Source organism: Siphateles boraxobius, unplaced genomic scaffold (genome assembly GCF_051911475.1).
Source record: "Siphateles boraxobius isolate OS27281-9 unplaced genomic scaffold, OSU_SipBor_1 130, whole genome shotgun sequence".
NCBI lineage: Eukaryota > Metazoa > Chordata > Actinopteri > Cypriniformes > Leuciscidae > Siphateles > Siphateles boraxobius.
Genome location: NW_027508734.1, coordinates 48,866,805 through 48,884,811, shown reverse-complemented (window position 1 = coordinate 48,884,811; position 18,007 = coordinate 48,866,805). Strand labels below are relative to the sequence as shown.

Genomic DNA, 18,007 nt, shown 5'->3' with positions numbered 1-18,007 from the left:
CGAATTCACAAGTAAAATAGTGGGCAAAAAGTACCCAGATGACCAACTTCTTCTGGCGAGATTCTGAAGTATGCATACTATGGACACTTTACAATCCCATGAGGCCACAGGAGAGGATTTATGAATTGCAATGAAGCAATTATGTAACTGACCCTGATAGGTCACATGATAATGACAACATGGCGAATGTAGTACATCCAGATTACATTCATACTATATAGAACATACTTTTTTAACGGTCGTGAATTAATTACTTATTCAAAATAAGTACCTACTTCAGAAAGAGAGTATGGAATTTATGCCAAAACTGAAAGCCCAGGGGTCTGTTCTTTGTACCCCTCTTAATACATCTGAGATTAGTTGACAGATGCCAGATCTTCTAGTCGTGATAACTGATCTCTAGCTAATTTAGTTCTTCAAACAAATTTGCGGATTTGATTAAAATATCTGGATTAAGTTGTCTGAGATTACTGTCCGTTCTTGTGTTCATTGGAAAGGGCAGATATAACGATACTTGAAACCAAAACCAGCAAAGCAGCGATTGGCTGGCGGGAAGACAGCATCATAATGACATCATATTAAAAAAGAACATCACACACCTGATGAAAAACTTGAATTTCTGGACCTTTGAAACAGCCAAGCGACCAATGCGACATAAAAGTTATAATAGATAAATTAAATTTACTGTTTGTTACATGACTGCCAATTATTTCCATTTTTTCCATAATAGCTGCAAATTAATGCATGGCTTAGACTAACTGTACTGGGTGCTTTCACATCTGTAGTTCGGTTCATTTGGTCTGGACTAAGGGCGAAAAATTTTACTTTGTATAATTTTCAGGCGTTTTGGTTCCTTTTCACACCTCCTTGATTGCTCTGGTCCGAATCAGATGAAGAGTTGATGAAACAAACCAAAATGCAGTCACGTGAGTCATAATAGAGAGCCTAAGTCCCTCCCCTCTGGTTCCGGCTCATGGGACCTTATTTCGGAAAAAATATGTATGGTAGTCAATAGGGTTGTGACGATAGACGATAGTATCGTGTATCGACGATAGTCTGAGATTTCGCCGATGGCAGATGCCTTTGACGATATCAATACGATATTGGCTCGTTTTACCATGAACATTAAATTATTATTATTATTATCATTATTATTATTATTATAAAGATAGTATTGTTATTAAATTAATATTAGGAACTACAATTAATTTGCCTTGCCTAAATTCATAACGACATCACTTGCCTAACACTTGTGACAACACCGACACACGCGTATGAGGACTCCTCTAAGAAAATGTTTTTAAAACAGAAAAAAAACTAGGCCTTCATCCCACATCAACATTGAATTGCAAGGTGATCCATTCACAAATTGTCAAGAGCTTGTTTTAACAGACGCTCCCATATCTTATAGCCTACAGATCCAAGATGTAAACGGCATCGTTGTTCGTCGTCAGTAGCCTATTTTGTTTCCATAGCACATTAACAAAAAGTTTAAAGACACTAATAAGACTAAAAACAATACAATTACTAAATATTAATAATAATAATAATAATATCACTAAAATTATATAGGCCAGCTTTAGTTCACAAACACAGCACAATTCTGCCATCTGTGAAAATCAAAAGCAGCTTCAAACACTTGTTTAACAAGAAATATTCTTGTAATTTTTTCACTGTCATCATATAGGTCCAAAAGAGAAATACTAAGCCAGTAAATTAAGATAGTCGCTATAGCCTACCGTTATATCCCATCGTCGACTCTGAGAGAACGATGAGTTAATGCAGCGACAGCCGAAAGCTCAGTCCGTTTCTACTTTCACTTTGTTAATGAGCGCGTTTACAGGCACGTTCTTAACCCGATTATTCTGAATAAACTGACAATGCATGTGGTCATGTAAATGCATTAACCTGTTTTCCTTTATCGGAGTCAAGTCATAAGTTTTAGTATAAACCGATCGACTTAGCCAGATTTCTGCCCCTTACTCTGATTTCTCCCGGCATTAACACCCGCGTTCTTGGAGCTTATTGAAGTGCGCATATGTGAAGTGCATCCAGACAGAGAGAGCACTGGTAGGAGGACATATCGAAAACTCAGACTCTTTCTTGACCTTAGAAATTATTAAAACGTGTTTTCATCTCGTGCAGAAGTACAGTCAAAATGCTGCATCTGTAACGGCATGAGAGGATAATGTGTGTCCGTAAATTTCCTTCTGACATGTTGAAATACTCTTAGTCAGATACAAAAATGATTAGGATCTTTTTTTACCTCACTATACCGGGAAATAACCTGATCTAGCCTAGTAATAAACACTCCACCTTTGCTAGCAAAATAGCGAAATATTCTCGTATAAAATGAAGTAATAAAACAAGCAAATTAATGAGTAAATAATCAAGTTAATAATCAAATAAGCCCCGCCCCCTCACAATAATATCGTGTATCGCCGATCTCACAGGCTGACGATAGGACGATATGAAAATGGAGCATATCGCCCAACACTAGTAGTCAATGGCGAGAGACCGCTTATCTTTTTATTCCGTCTGAATTGTGCCCTGAATAACACATATGATGTTTGTCAATTAATTATGAAAAGATAATTATGAAAGTTAAGAAAGTCACAGTTTGTCATAAAACAGAAAAGTAACATTTAGTTTTATGTGAAAATCGCTCAATGAACTGCATCTCTCGTCTCGCAATATGTACATCACCAAGCTCGTATGTGTGCAGTCTGGTACAAAACACACAGGCATTATGGCGTAACGTTACGATTATAACGTTAGACTACTGAAGCTAACATCTGTCATTTTTTCTATAAAGTTAGCTTCATTCATTGAGAGTCTTTGTAATTACTTATTTTCACAGTCTTATACCTCAACAGTTTTACATCAAACTGCGACTTTCTTGACTTTAAAATGTATCTTTTATATTGACAAACATCATATGTGTAATTCAGGGCACGATTCAAACGGGATCCAAATATTTGTTGTCTCTCGCCATTGACTACCATACAATATTTTTCCGAAATAAGGTCCCATGGTGGTCCACCGAAAGGGGAGGGACTTAGGCTCTCTATGCACAGCACAGCTGACTATGGCAGCTGGTTTAGTCCAAAAATGCACAGTTCTTTGGCAGTTGGGTCTGTTCGAGGTCGGATCAGGTTCTCACCACAAACAAACTGAGTTCGTTTGAAAGCGTACCTTGTTTGGTCCACTTTTGGTGCGCACCAGAGTGCGATTCCTGCTTTTACACCTGCCCAAACGAACCGCACCAAGGGGGAAAACGAACTCTAGTGCGATTCAACCGAACTAAATGAGGCAGGTGTGAAAGCACTCCAATTAAATTATTAGGTAATTATTCCCTTACGAATAAATATCTCAATAAGTAAAACTGGCTCTGTCTATGTCATGATAGACTACACCACACACATTATAATATTATTTGCAAAAATAATCTTCCAAGAAAGTAGATGTGGCTGGGACAGACTTTGAGGATCACCTTCGCTTAAACAAATGAAATCTAATCCTGTTTACATGAAATAAACCTGCTACCGAGAAGGTTTGAGCTTACGGACCTGTTGCTATGACAGCAACTCCAGGATGAGCTTTGAAGAAACTAAAAATCCTGGATCATGTCAAATCGTCAACAATGAAATCCAGCTAACTGAGTAATCCACGTACAAAGAACGGACCACTGGGCTGCGTTTAAGTCCAATTTTTCACTAACTTCACTAACTGCCCTCTGTCTCGTTCACTCGAATGTATGTCATTGCATTGCATATAGGGTTTTCCCTATATATAGAGAAAACCCGTAACGCCAAAGATGGCGGTTGTATACACATGTCCCGTCCCTCCCGCTGGAAAGTCAATCGTCTGCTTTTAACAGTCAAGCCGGGAAACATTTAAGCCTATTGTCTGGTTCCACTGACCTATGCGCACAGTTGAGGTTTGCGACAGCGGAAATTACGTTACTGTTTGAAAAGGCGGCAGATTTGATATGCAGTGTATGTGTGCGTTGTGTAAATATCAGTCATCCCAAGTCTCCCGGAAGTTCCGGGAGTCTCCCGTATATTGATAGCGGCTCCCTGATGCTCGCAAATAAGTTCAAATCTCCCGGAATCTAGGTCAAGCAAGAGCGCGCACATACTGTGCTTCTATCCGTGTAGCGTGTGCATGGCAGAGAGGGAGAGAACCCTTGCGCATGCGTAGTAAAAGTATAACCTGTGCGGGAAAAGGCGTTTTAAACCATATTGTGGGGCAAAGTCATCAAACTTTTTCAGCGATTTTTATAATTTTACTGCTGTTTCTATATATGCAGTTTTCATGTCCCGGTGACCAGTGAAAGTGCAGTTCTGACTCTCTACCCATTCATTTAGATAGGAGCCTGATCTTGTTAGTCCGAAATAGCTGCCTGGAGGCATTGCCAAGATGGCGGCCGAGTGGCATGACTTGCCTAAAAGGACTTTGTCGATAGATAGCGTTCATTGTTTGTATGATTGATGTTTTGGGGCCGGTTATCCCAATTAAAGCAATCAAATGGCCGTGATCACGACTGGTTGCTTACTGACGCTTGCTGGACACTCAATCCAGCCAGCCGTGGTTGAACTGTGAGTATAATGCGTTACCTGTCACTCTCACTGCAAGGAAATACATTGTTTTCTCTTCATTAATGTAATATCATGCATTTATTCTTTTGTATGATTGTCGTTTTAGAGAATTGTATGGCAATTAAAGCAGTCACATGGCAGTGATCACGACTGGTTGCTTACTGACGCTCAATCCAGCCAGCCGTGGTTGAACTGCGAGTATAACGCGTTGCCTGTCACTCTCGCTGCAAGGAAATATATTGTTTTCTTTTTATGAATGTAATATCATGCATTTATTCTTTTGTATGATTGTCATTTTAGAGAATTGTATCCCAATTAAAGCAGTCAAATGGCAGTGATCACGACTGGTTGCTTACTGACGTTACTGTTGCCTGCCTCTCATTCTAAGGAAATGAATCTAATTTGTATGGATATTTGTATGGATACCGCTAGTTGTGACGATTTTAATAGTTGTGTAAAAAGTTGTGTAATAATGTAGATGCAGAGTAGCCTATTAAAACGTGAATTATTCACAATGACATGAATCTTTGTCATTACTTTGAGCATTTTCTTCGACAACAGGACAATACTGCAGTGCTTTTTAATAATTCAATAAAAGAAAGCCAACTTAAACTGTAAAATCACAGAGTTATACTCGCAGTTCAACCGCGGCTGCATGGCTGGATTGAGCGTCCAGCGAGCGTCAGTAAGCAACCAGTCGTGATCACGGCCATTTGACTTCTTTAATTGGGATAAAATTCTCTAAAACGACAATCATACAAAAGAATAAATGCATGGTATTACATTCATAAAAAGAAAACAATATATTTCCTTGCAGCGAGAGTGATAGGCAACGCGTTATACTCGCAATTCAAACGCGGCTGCATGGCTGGATTGAACAAACATCTACGTCAGGTGACCTGTAAATGCGCCAAACTTTTTGCGAAATTTACGAGTTTCCATTGGGCATATTTTCAATTCAAATTTTCGCAAATTGAAGGGTAATGGAAACGCGGCTAGTGACAGGACTGACCACGTCACCGAAAAACCCTGACAGAGAGAGATAAATGCCTTCCTAAAGAATAAGAAATCTGAGGACTGATGTAATGGGCACGTCCTTATATGATGGCGATGACATAAGAGCCGTCAGCCAATGAATTGGCAAACTTCAGACAATGGCCACACCTGGAGGCGTTTCCATAGTGTCAGCTTTCGCATTGAGTGAAACTATGAGAGGTAACTAATAGTAAGTAAATTGTCTAAATATAAGATGCATTATCTAACAAAATAAGACTTCCTGTAATGTAACCGATTCAACTGATGTCCAGTGCCCCCAACCAGTGAATGGAGGAATGTGGCCACTTACTTAGCTCTTTTCTGATAGTCTTGAATAAGACAGTCCTGCTCTGCAGTCACTCTCTGGAATTGTCTCTTCACCAGCTGAAATCTTTTCATCTCCAGCTCCTTTGAGCTCACTGGTACAGCTGCAGCCTCAGGGACCCACTTGTCATCTAATTGTTGATGTGACAAATGTAGAACACAATTATATCAATTTGAAAACATACCCTGAACATGATCATTTGATCATAATAGAAAATAACGGCAATTCTATTCTAACCGAACTGGACCCGAATGTAAAAAGCAGAGATCTCTGTACAGCCTGCAGCCCTAAACACCGGTGGCGAGTGGGAACTTTTTCAACCAGGTATGACACAGACCAAAATAAGAGACAACAAATAAGAAACACCAGGGTAGGCGTATATTTAAAAGTATGCCCATCTTCTTACCTTTTTGAATGATGAAATTTGTTGTCTGATCCTTTGTAATGTTAACATTAGCTGCATTGCAAAATAATGTAGCCTATAACCTACTTTGTGTAAAATATAAGAGACTATGCTTTTCACAAATGGTTTTGTTTGAGGAAAAACGTGAAAATATATAGTTATGGTTTAATTTTTGTTAATTTGATTAGTTTGGCCTGCATTTAGATGGTTTTCTGTAATCAATCTGGCAACAGTAAATCATTTTACTGCTTGGGCGAGCCCCTTTAAGTAGATAAAAAGCTCATAAGCGTTGTTTCACATCAAATGAGATTTATGTTTATGTTAATATTAAAGGTGCCATATGTAATATTGACAGCTAGTGGTTGAAATGGGTACTGAAATCCAAATTCAAAAATCGGAGAGGGTTGCTTCTCCTGCCCCCTCCTTAGACTCGAAACTCATGGTTGCCAGTAGACAACGACACACAACAGGAACTAGCACAATTGACAATCGAAGGTAACAAGCCTTACACCAAGTTGATGAGTTGATTTATCTGCATTTTAATATGCCTCTGAATATAGAGCTATTCAGATGGATGCAGAGGCTTTTTAGGTCAGGTATAATCTACAATCTCTGACCTAGTTTGTTTGCTGGCTTTCTGTGGCTACAATACACAGTGTTTTCTGCCAAATGACAACCCGGGGAGTCAAAATACTATTGAGTAAATTGGCAATCTGCAGGATAACACACAGACCAAAACAAAAACAGACATCACAACATGGAACGCACATTTCAAAGTAAAATAACAGGCTGTAACATTGTTTTTCGGAGAAACAAGTATGTGAACTTAGCATATTACCTAAATGTCTGCAAACATATTCACAGACTCTTCGAAACTGCATGAATCACCTATAGGCATGTGCCGGTATCAAATTTTCATGCTGCGATTAATTGATTGAGCTTTTATCACGGTATACGGTATTATCACAATATTTTAATCGCACAAGAGAAACGGATGGATTGGGAGGGGATGTAAAAAAAAAAAAATTCCATCACAATAGGTGTAATTGTGATTGTCAAAACGTTTGGTAACTAAACAGAATTTTATTTAAGTTTAGTGACAACATGTTACAATGTTTACATGGTACAATGACTGGTAGGCTACTGTTTGTATTATTGCTTAAAACAATTTTCATGATTTCAGTTCAGTTCTTGATTTCATTTCAATCTTGATTCAATATTGGCTCATTTGGATAAATATTAGGTAGGCTACAGTAGATAGCCTACATGTTAATCTTTCTCAAGAAAAAATATATCTCACATAATGCTGTAAACATACAGAGAGCCCTATCAGCTGGTATTATTAAAGGTTGAAAAGAACAAATTAAATATAATGCGGTTTTCATCATAATAACCATTATGTAATGACACAAGTAAAAATATAATAAATATGTAATATAGTGCACATATTTAGCAAAATACTCCTCTCTATAGCTATTTTTTTCTAGTCGACTAACGTGCTGGTTATTAAATCGCTTTCCTCAGGTAAATGTAACGTTCTGTGACAATATTGTTCTCCTGCAGTTCTCTTACGAGAGGTTCTCTCGTATTAAGTAAGCTAGCTTACGCTATGGGTAAAGTCATCTTTTCTCAAGATATTGAAGCCAAAAATTATCCTTAATTTTGCATTTATTGTCAACACAGTGCAGCAGCCAGCAGACCTAGAGCAGGCCATCTTGCATGCTCATTGGCTGCCATGCGGCAACTGCTGCAGCCTACCACTGAGCCTCACGCGTGACGTTGCACCCTCTACGCGTCATAGCCCGCCAAAATGAGGGTGGCTTAGCGTATAAAAGTCAGGCTCGGAGGCTGCGTCACTGATTTCATCATCTTCAGCGAAGCTCTCCGCATCGCTGGACTCTGAGAGAAGCCGCCGCCGTTGAAACCAGCGACCAGCAAGCAGAGGAAAGAGCCTGCGGAAGAGCCTTCCGTACCGGCGACGAATATCCTTTTAATGCTATTGCTTCTTTGAGGTTTCGCCGCTGCGACACTCACTTTCTAAAAGAGCGCGAGGTGTTTTTCTAAAAATGCCTCGCATTTCCTTTGGCTCGCGCAGAGCCCCGCCCAATGCCGGAGACCGCCATGTGATTTGCACTCTCTGCCTGGTCTCGGAGCATTGGAAGCTTTTCCGCAGTCTACCCTGAGGGCTCGACTCGAGGCCTTCGCTGTGGATACTGTCACCCCGCCGTCTGGACCGCGCAAGAAGCGCCGTTCACAGAAGCGAGCGGAGCCTGAGGTCATACTGAAGAGCTCGCCTGATTACGTTACATCCCGCCAGCTTCTCTCTCTCCTACTCCGCCCCTCCCAGAAGCGCAGCTGCCGGCTTCGGCCTTCACTGCCGCCGCCGCAGGGGACGAAGCTGAAGGAATGGACCCAGGCGACAGCTGTTCCATCCTGACATCGGACAGCGAGGAGTGGTTGAGTTCTCATCACTCCTTCTCCTCCTCAATCCAGGAAGGCTACAAAAACTACTGCAGCGGTGTATTCGGCAGCCAACGAGCCGGTAATGGAACCCGCTCGCCTGCACACAACCGCCGTTGCTACAGCGACCCAGACAAATCTCTCAAAAGATGGTTAAGTCCCGCCGCGGCCGGACCACCATTGAAACATCTCCCCCTGTCAGTCCCCTTAGAAAGGCTACTGCAGCGATGTATTCGGCAGCCAACAATGCCGACAATGCAACCTGCTCAACTGCAAAATCTCAAGAGTATAACGTCTGGTTATCCGGCTCATGCCGTGGTGCTCTAAATGTAGCAAATGTGTCCACATCTCAGTGTTCACCCCTACACGCAAGCACGTTACCCCCGTGTCTCTCACACTCACAGAACCCACTCTCATAAAGCTGGCAAATGCAGCTCGAGTGCTAGATGTAGGAAATGTGCCCACAACTCTGTGCTCACGCCTACTTTCTGCCCGCTCTGTCGCACGGACAAAACAGCTACATATCGGTCAGGTTACGAATGTAAGTTATGTGCCCGCTTACGAGCGCTCACGCTTACTAGTAAACGCCCGGCGCTGCTTGCGCATCAAAAAGTTGTCTCAAAACGTTCCCCGTTCAAGCAACCGGGACGTCACATGTGAAACAGCCAGCCTTCGCTGTCAGCGAGCCGCCGTATTCATGCAGCAAGGGCGCGCGCATGGCTATGAATGTAAGTTACGTGCCCGCTTACGAGCACTCACGCTTACTAATAAACGCCCGGCGTTGCTCACGCATCACAAAGTTATCTCAAACGTTCCCCGTTCAAAGCAATCGGGACGTCACATGTGAAACAGCCAGCCATAGCTGCCAGCGAGCCGCCGTATTCAAGCACTGAGGGCGCGCACGCCGCACCCATACCTCCGGTTCAGTTTTCCGAGCCCACGAAGTGTGGCGATCGGAATCCGGAGGCTATTCTGCCCATGGCTATGAATGTAAGTTATGTGCCCGCTTACGAGCGCTCATGCTTACTAATAAACGCCCGGCACTGCTCGCGCATCACAAAGAAGGGTATAATGTCTGGTTATCCGGCTCAGGCCGATGGTGTCATAAGTGTAGAAAAGGTCCCCACACCTCAGTTCACCCCTACACACAAACACTATACCCGTGTCTCTCACTCTCATAGAGCCCACAATCATAAAACTGGCAAATGCCACTCGAGTGCTAGATGTAGAGAATGTGCCCACAAATCTGTGCTCACACCTACTCACTGCCCGCTCTGTTACACGACAACAGCCTCACAGCGGCCAAGTTATGTATGTAAGTCACGTGCCCGCTTGCGAGCACTCACGCTTACTGACAATCACTTCGCCCCAGGCTCCGCTCGCATTAAGATATCGTCACAAAATGTTCCCCATTCCCAGTAATCGGGTGATCTCAAGTGATACAGACAGTCACAGCTGTCAGCGAGCCGCCGTTCCCGAGATCAGAGGGCGCGCATGCTCTGCACACACCTCCGGTTCAGTTTCCCGAGCCCACGAAGTGCGGCGATCAGAAACGCGGAGTCCATTCTGCCCCTAGCTATACATGTAGAAGCATGGAAGGCTATTCCAGGTGTGTCAGAATGGGTGCTGAGCACAATAAGGCAGGTATTTTCGCTTCAGTTCGCTCGCCATCCCCCTCGCTTTCGAGCACGGACCGAGACGAAAGTGAAAGCGGATGTAGTGCATCTACTCCGCGCAGAAATAGCCAAACTGCTGTGCAAAGGGGCCATTGAACCAGTACCTCCTTCTCTGAGCGAGTCAGGCTTTTACAGCCGTTATTGTCTCGCACCCAAGAAGGACGGAGCTCTAAGACCTATCTTAGATCTGAGATATTTGAACAAAGCTCTCATGAGACGGCCGTTTAAAATGCTCAGGACCAGACAAATCCTCGAGCAAATTCACCCGAGGGATTGGTTTATCTCTCTCTAATCTGAAAGATGCATACTTTCAGATCCCGATGGTCCCCCATCACAGGCCATTCTTGAGATTTTGGACGATTGGCTGATCTTAGCACAGTCAGAAATAGAACTGTTATCTCACAGAACAGTGCTTCTCAGCCATCTGGAAAGCTTGGGCCTCACGGTCAACTGGACCAAGAGCTCATTACTGCCCAGTCAGTCAGTTTCCTTTCTAGGAATAGAACTGGACTCTGTGTCTATGACAACCCGCCTATCAATACATGGCGCGTGTCGTGTTCGACACCTGGCCGCGTCTTTCCAGGAGGGCAGCATCACATCTCTGATGTGCTTCAGCTGTGCTTCAGCTGGGCCTGCTGCGCATGCGCCCGCTACAACGCTTGCTGAACGCCCAAGTGCCTCACCAGGCTTGGGTTTCAGGCTACAGACGAATCAGTGTGACTCAGAGCTGCGTTTTGGCTCTGCAGCCCTGGTTAGTGGCCGCTGTCTCACACCGAAAGGTCATCTAGACGGACGCCTCCAACTTAGGTTGGGGCGCCGTCTTCGAGGGCAGACCGGTCTTTGGCCTGTGGTCAGACCAAGAGAGACACTTCCACACAAACTGTCTGGAAATTATAGCGGTCGAGAACGCGCTCAAACACTTCCTCCCGTTCATACAGGACCACCATGTGCTAGTCCACTCGGACAACATGTCTGTGGTGTCCTACATAAACCGTCAGGGCGGTGTCAGATCCAGAAGTCTCTGCCATCTGACAGAACACCTTCTTGTATGGTCTCAGTACCTCCTGCACTCGCTGAGAGCTACGCATGTGCCAGGCCACTTGAACGACGGTCCAGAAAAACTACAGGAACTACGTTCCCCCAGGGTAATGGTCCCTGCACCCCCAGACAGTCCAGTTACTGTAGCTTTTTTTTTGGCAAAGCGAAAGTTGACCTGTTTGCGTCAAAAGACAACGCTCATTGCCCACTGTTCTTTTCAAAGAATGAGGATGCGCTGGCCCAAATCTGGCCCAGCCTCCCACTTTATGCTTTCCCTCCGGTCTCTCTGTTACCACAGGTAATCGCTGGGAGAATCAAACCTGGTTCCCGGAGCTGATTCGGCTGTCTCACACAGCCCCTTGGCCGATTCCTCCTTTCTCAAGCCCGCAGCTCAATCTGGCATCCACATCCAGAGCGCTGGTCTCTGCACGTATGGTTAATCAACGGATACCCGTTGTCCTGCCACAAGGAGTGATGAACACGATTACGCAATCCAGAGCTCCCTCTACGAGGCGGCTTTACGCGTCTAAATGGTCGGTGTTCTCCAAATGGTGTGTTGATAGAGATCTAGACCCACGAACGTGTGGGGTCCAGGGGTTGCTTGGCTTCCTTCAAGAGCTGTTGGATAAGAGCAGGTCCCCTTCCACGCTTAAAGTTAATGTAGCGGCCGTTGCAGCGTTCGCTAAGTTGACGCGCGGTCAGTCAGTAGGAAGAAACAAGCTCATCATCCGCTTCCTTAGAGGAGCCAGACGGATGAATCCCCCGCGACCCCCGTCGGTTTCCATATGGGATCTTTCATTGGTCCTGGAGGCCCTGAAAGTTTTCCCCTTTGAACCGATAGACTCCGTGGACCTAAGTACCTCTCGCTCAAAAACGTTTTCCTGACAGCTCTGTCGTCAGTCAAACGTGTGGGGGATTTATACGCGCTATCTGTTAGCGCTGCGTGTCTTGAGTTCGGGCCAAATGACTATGAGGTCATCCTTAAGCCAAGACATGGTTATGTCCCTAAAGTGTTGCGCACCCCCTTCAGAGCGGAGGTCATTTCTCTTTTGGCTCTGCCAGCATCCGATAGTGAGGGTGATGTTAATCTCCTCTGCCCCGTCAGGGCGCTGAGGGCTTACATTACGCGCTGCCCCTCTTTCAGTAGTTCGGAACAGATCTTTGTCTCGTTTGGTGGGCGCACCAAGGGTCTCGCCGCCTCGAAACAGAGCCTGTCCAGATGGATAGTGGAAGCTATCGCATCCGCTTATAAGTCTAAAGGTCTGCAATGCCCGAGGCGGGCTTCGTCGTGGGCTTGGTCCAGCAGAATTTCCATTCAAGACATTTGTGAGGTGGCAGGCTGGGCCTCTCCATCCACATTTGTTAGGTTTTATAATCTGGAAGTTCCCGCCTTGCAGGCTAGACTTCTGTCAGTGTGAGCGGTGTGTATATCCTGCCCAGATTATCATGCGCAGACTACTCTCACGCGACACTAGCTCTCCTGGTTGAGCTGCACTATATGGTAAATAGTTATATGGACCGGCGACGCCGCTCTGTATACTCTGTATGTGCTTACAACATGTGCTGGCCCGCATTGCTGGCCACCTGTTTCCCACTTATCTATGTTCCCCGGGAATCCCTGGGACTCATGAAGTGGAGGCTGGGCGCGCACGGCGTTGACAATGGGTTCCCGTAGCGTAAGCTAGCTTACGCAATACGAGAGAAACTCTCGTAAGAGAACGTACTCCATTACATACGTAACCTCGGTTCTCTCTAAAAGAGGGAACGAGTATTGCGCAACCCGACCGTGCAGGCGCCACGAGCAATTTTCGCTTCAGCTGATGAAACCAGTGACGCAGCCTCCGAGTCTGACTTTTATACGCTAAGCCACCCCCATTTTGGCGGGCTATGACGCGTAGAGGGCGCGACGTCACGCGCGAGGCTCAGTGGTAGGCTGCAGCAGTTTTTCTCATATCATAAGTAACCTGCTCTGTCTACTCTAGTCTGTCGGTGTCAGTGTCCTCTTTGCTCCGCGATTTTTCTCTGCGTGAAAAAATGGATGTGTGGCGTGAGAGCTTGTGAAAAGTGTCGATTGCAGGAGTCTTGGCAGCCCTGACTTTTAGAAGGGGGATAAATCGTCGGCAGCGTTCCTCTTTCTGCCATGCTTCTTTTCCATGTGAGGATTGTTTACATTAGACTAGAGTGGGCACTGCGTTGCATGCATACTGTGCTTATACATGTGGGGATTGATTACATCAGAGTGCGCACGTGTTTTGTGCAGCATATACGCAGTGTTTTTTTAAGTGGTTGATGGAAATCTAATGGAAATCTAAAATCGGATCTATTATTTTTCATGGTATTTTCATTTTGAAGTGCCCGCGAAAACAATATCGTGCATATTCATTACAGCGATTTATCGTATTACCGAATACCGGAACATGTCTAATCACGTAAATGGTAAGGGTGTCACGATTTCGATTTTAAATCGAAATCGATCGAAATTAATTCATAAACTCAAAAATTGAAATAAAAAATGGAATCGTCGATACTGCCACGCCCCCATGTCGCGCCCGTGATGGAAAGTTTTGATCGTTTTACTGAGTCTATTGTTCAATCTCGTTCATCAAAATTAACTAATCTTTTTTCTAGTCATTTCAGGGGCTTTAAATGTTATACTTTTAACAGGCAAATTCCCCGAACACATCCAACGCAATCTTGATCATATTCTGAATTAAGAAATCATTATAATGCAGTCAAAAGTAATTTACAGGGAACATTAATACTTGACCTTCCGATTATTTTGTTCATTTGTCGCGTGACAGAGGCAATGAACGGATCGTTCATGAACGACTCATCACGGCAAGGGAAAAAAACACACGTGTTGAAAGGCTGTGAGTCCTCTGACTTGGATTCTATGCCCGAGCCCGAACTTGGCCGATATTTCCCGTCACTATCCTCGGGCCGGGCTCTTGATCTATAGACGTGCACTCCCAACGCAATAGAGTGCAGCGCGGGACTAGATTTGAAGGCCGAGTGCGAGCGCGGGCGGTAATGCACTCACTCTGTGTGTGCGGGAGAATAAAAAGATTTGCGGGACTCCCGTAAACTAGAAATATCTATGAATAAAACATATAAAAACGAATACATTTTGTTCATCTGTTGCAGAAAAGCAACAAGAACAACTAAAACAAAATAGAACCGATTTACAGGCCAGAGTTTCTATTTATAACATGTTTGCAGCGTTGAGCGATTTAGCCAATCACAGACATATGTATTGATTTCTTGAACGCAATGACCAATCAGAAGCATTTAAGATAGACTCTCCTCACCGCTCAAAACGGACTTTTTGTTCAGTGCTGAATTCTGTAAGCTGGCAAATCCTCTAATTATAACAAACAAAGTGTAGGCTATATATTATGGAAGATTCATTGTGCAGTCAGTCAGGTTCACTGATAATAACAGAGATCTGTGAGATTGCGATGAACTGATGTCAGCTTTTAGGAGCAACAGCAACCTGTGCTTAAAAAAAAAAAAATCGAGAATGGAATCTAACCGTGACCTTAGAATCGAAAATATAATCGAATCGAGGATTTGGAGAATCGTGACACCCCTAGTAAATGGCCTTTTTCCATGTCAGAATGACGAATTTTGATGAAAGGTGACGAGTTTGCAGATATGCTATAATCACCATAAATAAACATTGACATAATAAATTAACAGTAGATCATAGGGATATGCAATTAACCGCAATTTATTTTTAATTTCAGCTTCAAACAATTATGAAAACACAATAATTTTGATTGTTTCACATTCTGTTCTTTTCCTTAATGAATTTTTTTCTCGCTTTTTGGCGCATTTGGCCATCCTTAATGTCCAAAGCACTCAAATCACGTAACATGACTGTTGGAAAATGCAGCCTACTGCAGGACTTGCTTGATATTAAAAAGTGTTATTAGTAAACTAGGACAAGTGATACATGCCTAAAGGGTAAAATACACAAAAAAAGTATCCTCAAGTTTCCTAAAACAGTTGTTTGTGTCTTAAGTAAATAGAAATTGAAATCAAATGAGTGTCGGTATTTTAGATCAGTGCATTAAGTGCATTTAAGTGCATTCTTAAAGTAACAGCAGCCTATTGTACCTGCTGCAATCTGCAATTAATGTTAATTAAACAACAAAAGAAAAAGATAAAATCACTCTTCTTGACTGAATGACTTTAGAATCTTTACTAAAGATTAATGTATGTTTTATTGATAGTGTGAAGACAGAGCAGCGTAGCAGTATGCAGTGTTTTATTTTACATTTGATTACTTTATAAATTTATATAGCAGGCTATAAACTGAACACTATACTATTAGAAAGACTTACAAGAAATGTATTTATTTTTATATTTTATCCTATTGTTTGGAATTTTCTTTGTTTTAATTGCTTACTTTTTTTTCTTGCATTAGTTAGCCTAGTATTTGGTATCAAGAATTGTTCAATTTCACTAGTATCTAAATTGTTATCATATTTTATGATATAAATTGTTATTATCATATTATCATACCAACCTAATTTCTAGCAAAATATGCAAGATATTTATATCGCTTTGGTGCAAAAAACAACTCATTAGATTTGTCATCTCGGCCACAAATCAAGTTAAAGAATTGTGGTTACAATACTGACCCAAATACTTGTGATTATGATTTTTGGCAATCAAGCAGCCCTAGTAGATCATAAGCTATCGCTTGGCATAAATGTGGACTATTCATTGACTGTGAACTGCTCTGAAACCACAAGCCTGTTGAAACATGCAGTGCTCACATTTAATTAAATCACATTAATCCATAATTACAATTCCTTGAATACCTCTTTGCATTAAAATAACATGATACTAGAGACCTTTATTAAACCATTTAAGACTTTTTATGGCCTTAAATTTGATAAAACTGAATTTAGGGCTTTTTAAGGATCCACAGGATCAGTTTTTTTTTTTTTTTTTATCTCACGCGCCCGCGCCTCTGAGTTCATAAAAAGCCCAGGTGAGTAAGAATCAGTCAACAAATACGGTGAGTAATGACTTTTAGAAGGGGGATAAATCGTCGGCAGCGTTCCTCTTTCTACCATGCTTCTTCTCCATGTGAGGATTGTTTACATTAGACTAGAGTGCGCACTGCGCTGCATGCATACTGTGCTTATACATGTGGGGATTGTTTACATCAGAGTGCGCACGTGTTTTGTGCAGCATATACGCAGTGTTTTTTTAAGTGGTTGTGGGAAATCTAATGGAAATCTAAATTCGGATCTATTATTTTTCATGGTATTTTCATTTTGAAGTGCCCTCGAAAACAATATCGTGCATATTCATTACAGCGATTTATCGCATTACCGAACACGTGTCCAATCACCTAAATGGCCTTTTTCCATGTCAGAATGACGAATTTTGATGAAAGGTGACGAGTTTGCAGATATGCTATAATCACCATAAATAAACATTGACATAATACATTAACAGTAGATCATAGGGATATGCAATTAACCACAATTTATTTTTAATTTCAGCTTCAAACAATTATGAAAACACAATAATTTAGATTGTTTCACAGTCTGTTCTTTTCCTTAATGATTTTTTTTTTTTCGCTTTATGGCGCATTCGGCCCTCCTTAATGTCCAAAGCACTCAAATCACGTAACATGACTGTTGGAAAATGCAACCTACTGCAGGACTTGCTTGATATTAAAAAGTGTTATTAGTAAACTAGGACAAGTGATACATGCCTAAAGGGTAAAATACACAAAAAAGTATCCTCAAGTTTCCTAAAACAGTTGTTTGTGCCTTAAGTAAATAGAAACCGAAATCAAATGAGTGTCGGTATGTTAGATCAGTGCATTAAGTGCATTTAAGTGCATTCTTAAAGTAACAACAGCCTATTGTACCTGCTGCAATCTGCAATTAATGTTAATTAAACAACAAAAGAAAAAGATAAAATCACTCTTCTTGACTGAATGACTTTAGAATTAGTGATCGACCGATATTGATTTTTTATAACCGATACCGATACAGATTATTTGCATGTGTATGTGCCCGATAACCGATATGCAGAACCGATATTTATTTACTGTTATACTTCTGTTTTTGGCACAATTATTACAACACAAATGAACTGAACAAACCATTTTATTTATAACAATCACTCCCTCCTTGCATACAAAAAAAAACCTTTATATTTATACACAAATAAATAGAGGAGTCTGAGTCCAAAAAATAAAGTGCACTGTTACTAAGTGTCTTTGTTTAAAAATAAAAGCTTTGATGAGGTAAAAAGTAAAGCACAAAAACTATTCTAACATATTTGGATATGTTTATTTGTTTTCATAAATGGTAAACTAATCAAATTACAATAAAAACATTTATATTATTACATTATATAATTTATATCTAAATTATACATATCATTTATAAGCATCAGCAGCAACAATGTTAACAATAGGCAAAATAAATGTTAAAAG

The 18,007-nt window shown here is 42.0% G+C and overlaps 2 protein-coding genes across 3 annotated transcripts in view; one reads left to right on the top strand and one right to left on the bottom strand.

Annotated features, from left to right (window-relative positions):
• LOC143736711 (uncharacterized) overlaps positions 1 to 18,007 on the top strand; it is a 336,163-nt gene that overhangs the window by 274,438 nt on the left and 43,718 nt on the right. The window lies entirely within an intron of this gene.
• Positions 1 to 18,007, bottom strand: part of haus6 (HAUS augmin-like complex, subunit 6) — a 35,818-nt gene that overhangs the window by 5,466 nt on the left and 12,345 nt on the right. For both annotated transcript variants that reach the window (XM_077229662.1, XM_077229663.1), the window contains exon 5: positions 5,947 to 6,091. In XM_077229662.1, the coding sequence (XP_077085777.1) occupies positions 5,947 to 6,091 (145 nt within the window). The remainder of the gene's footprint in view (positions 1 to 5,946; positions 6,092 to 18,007) is intronic.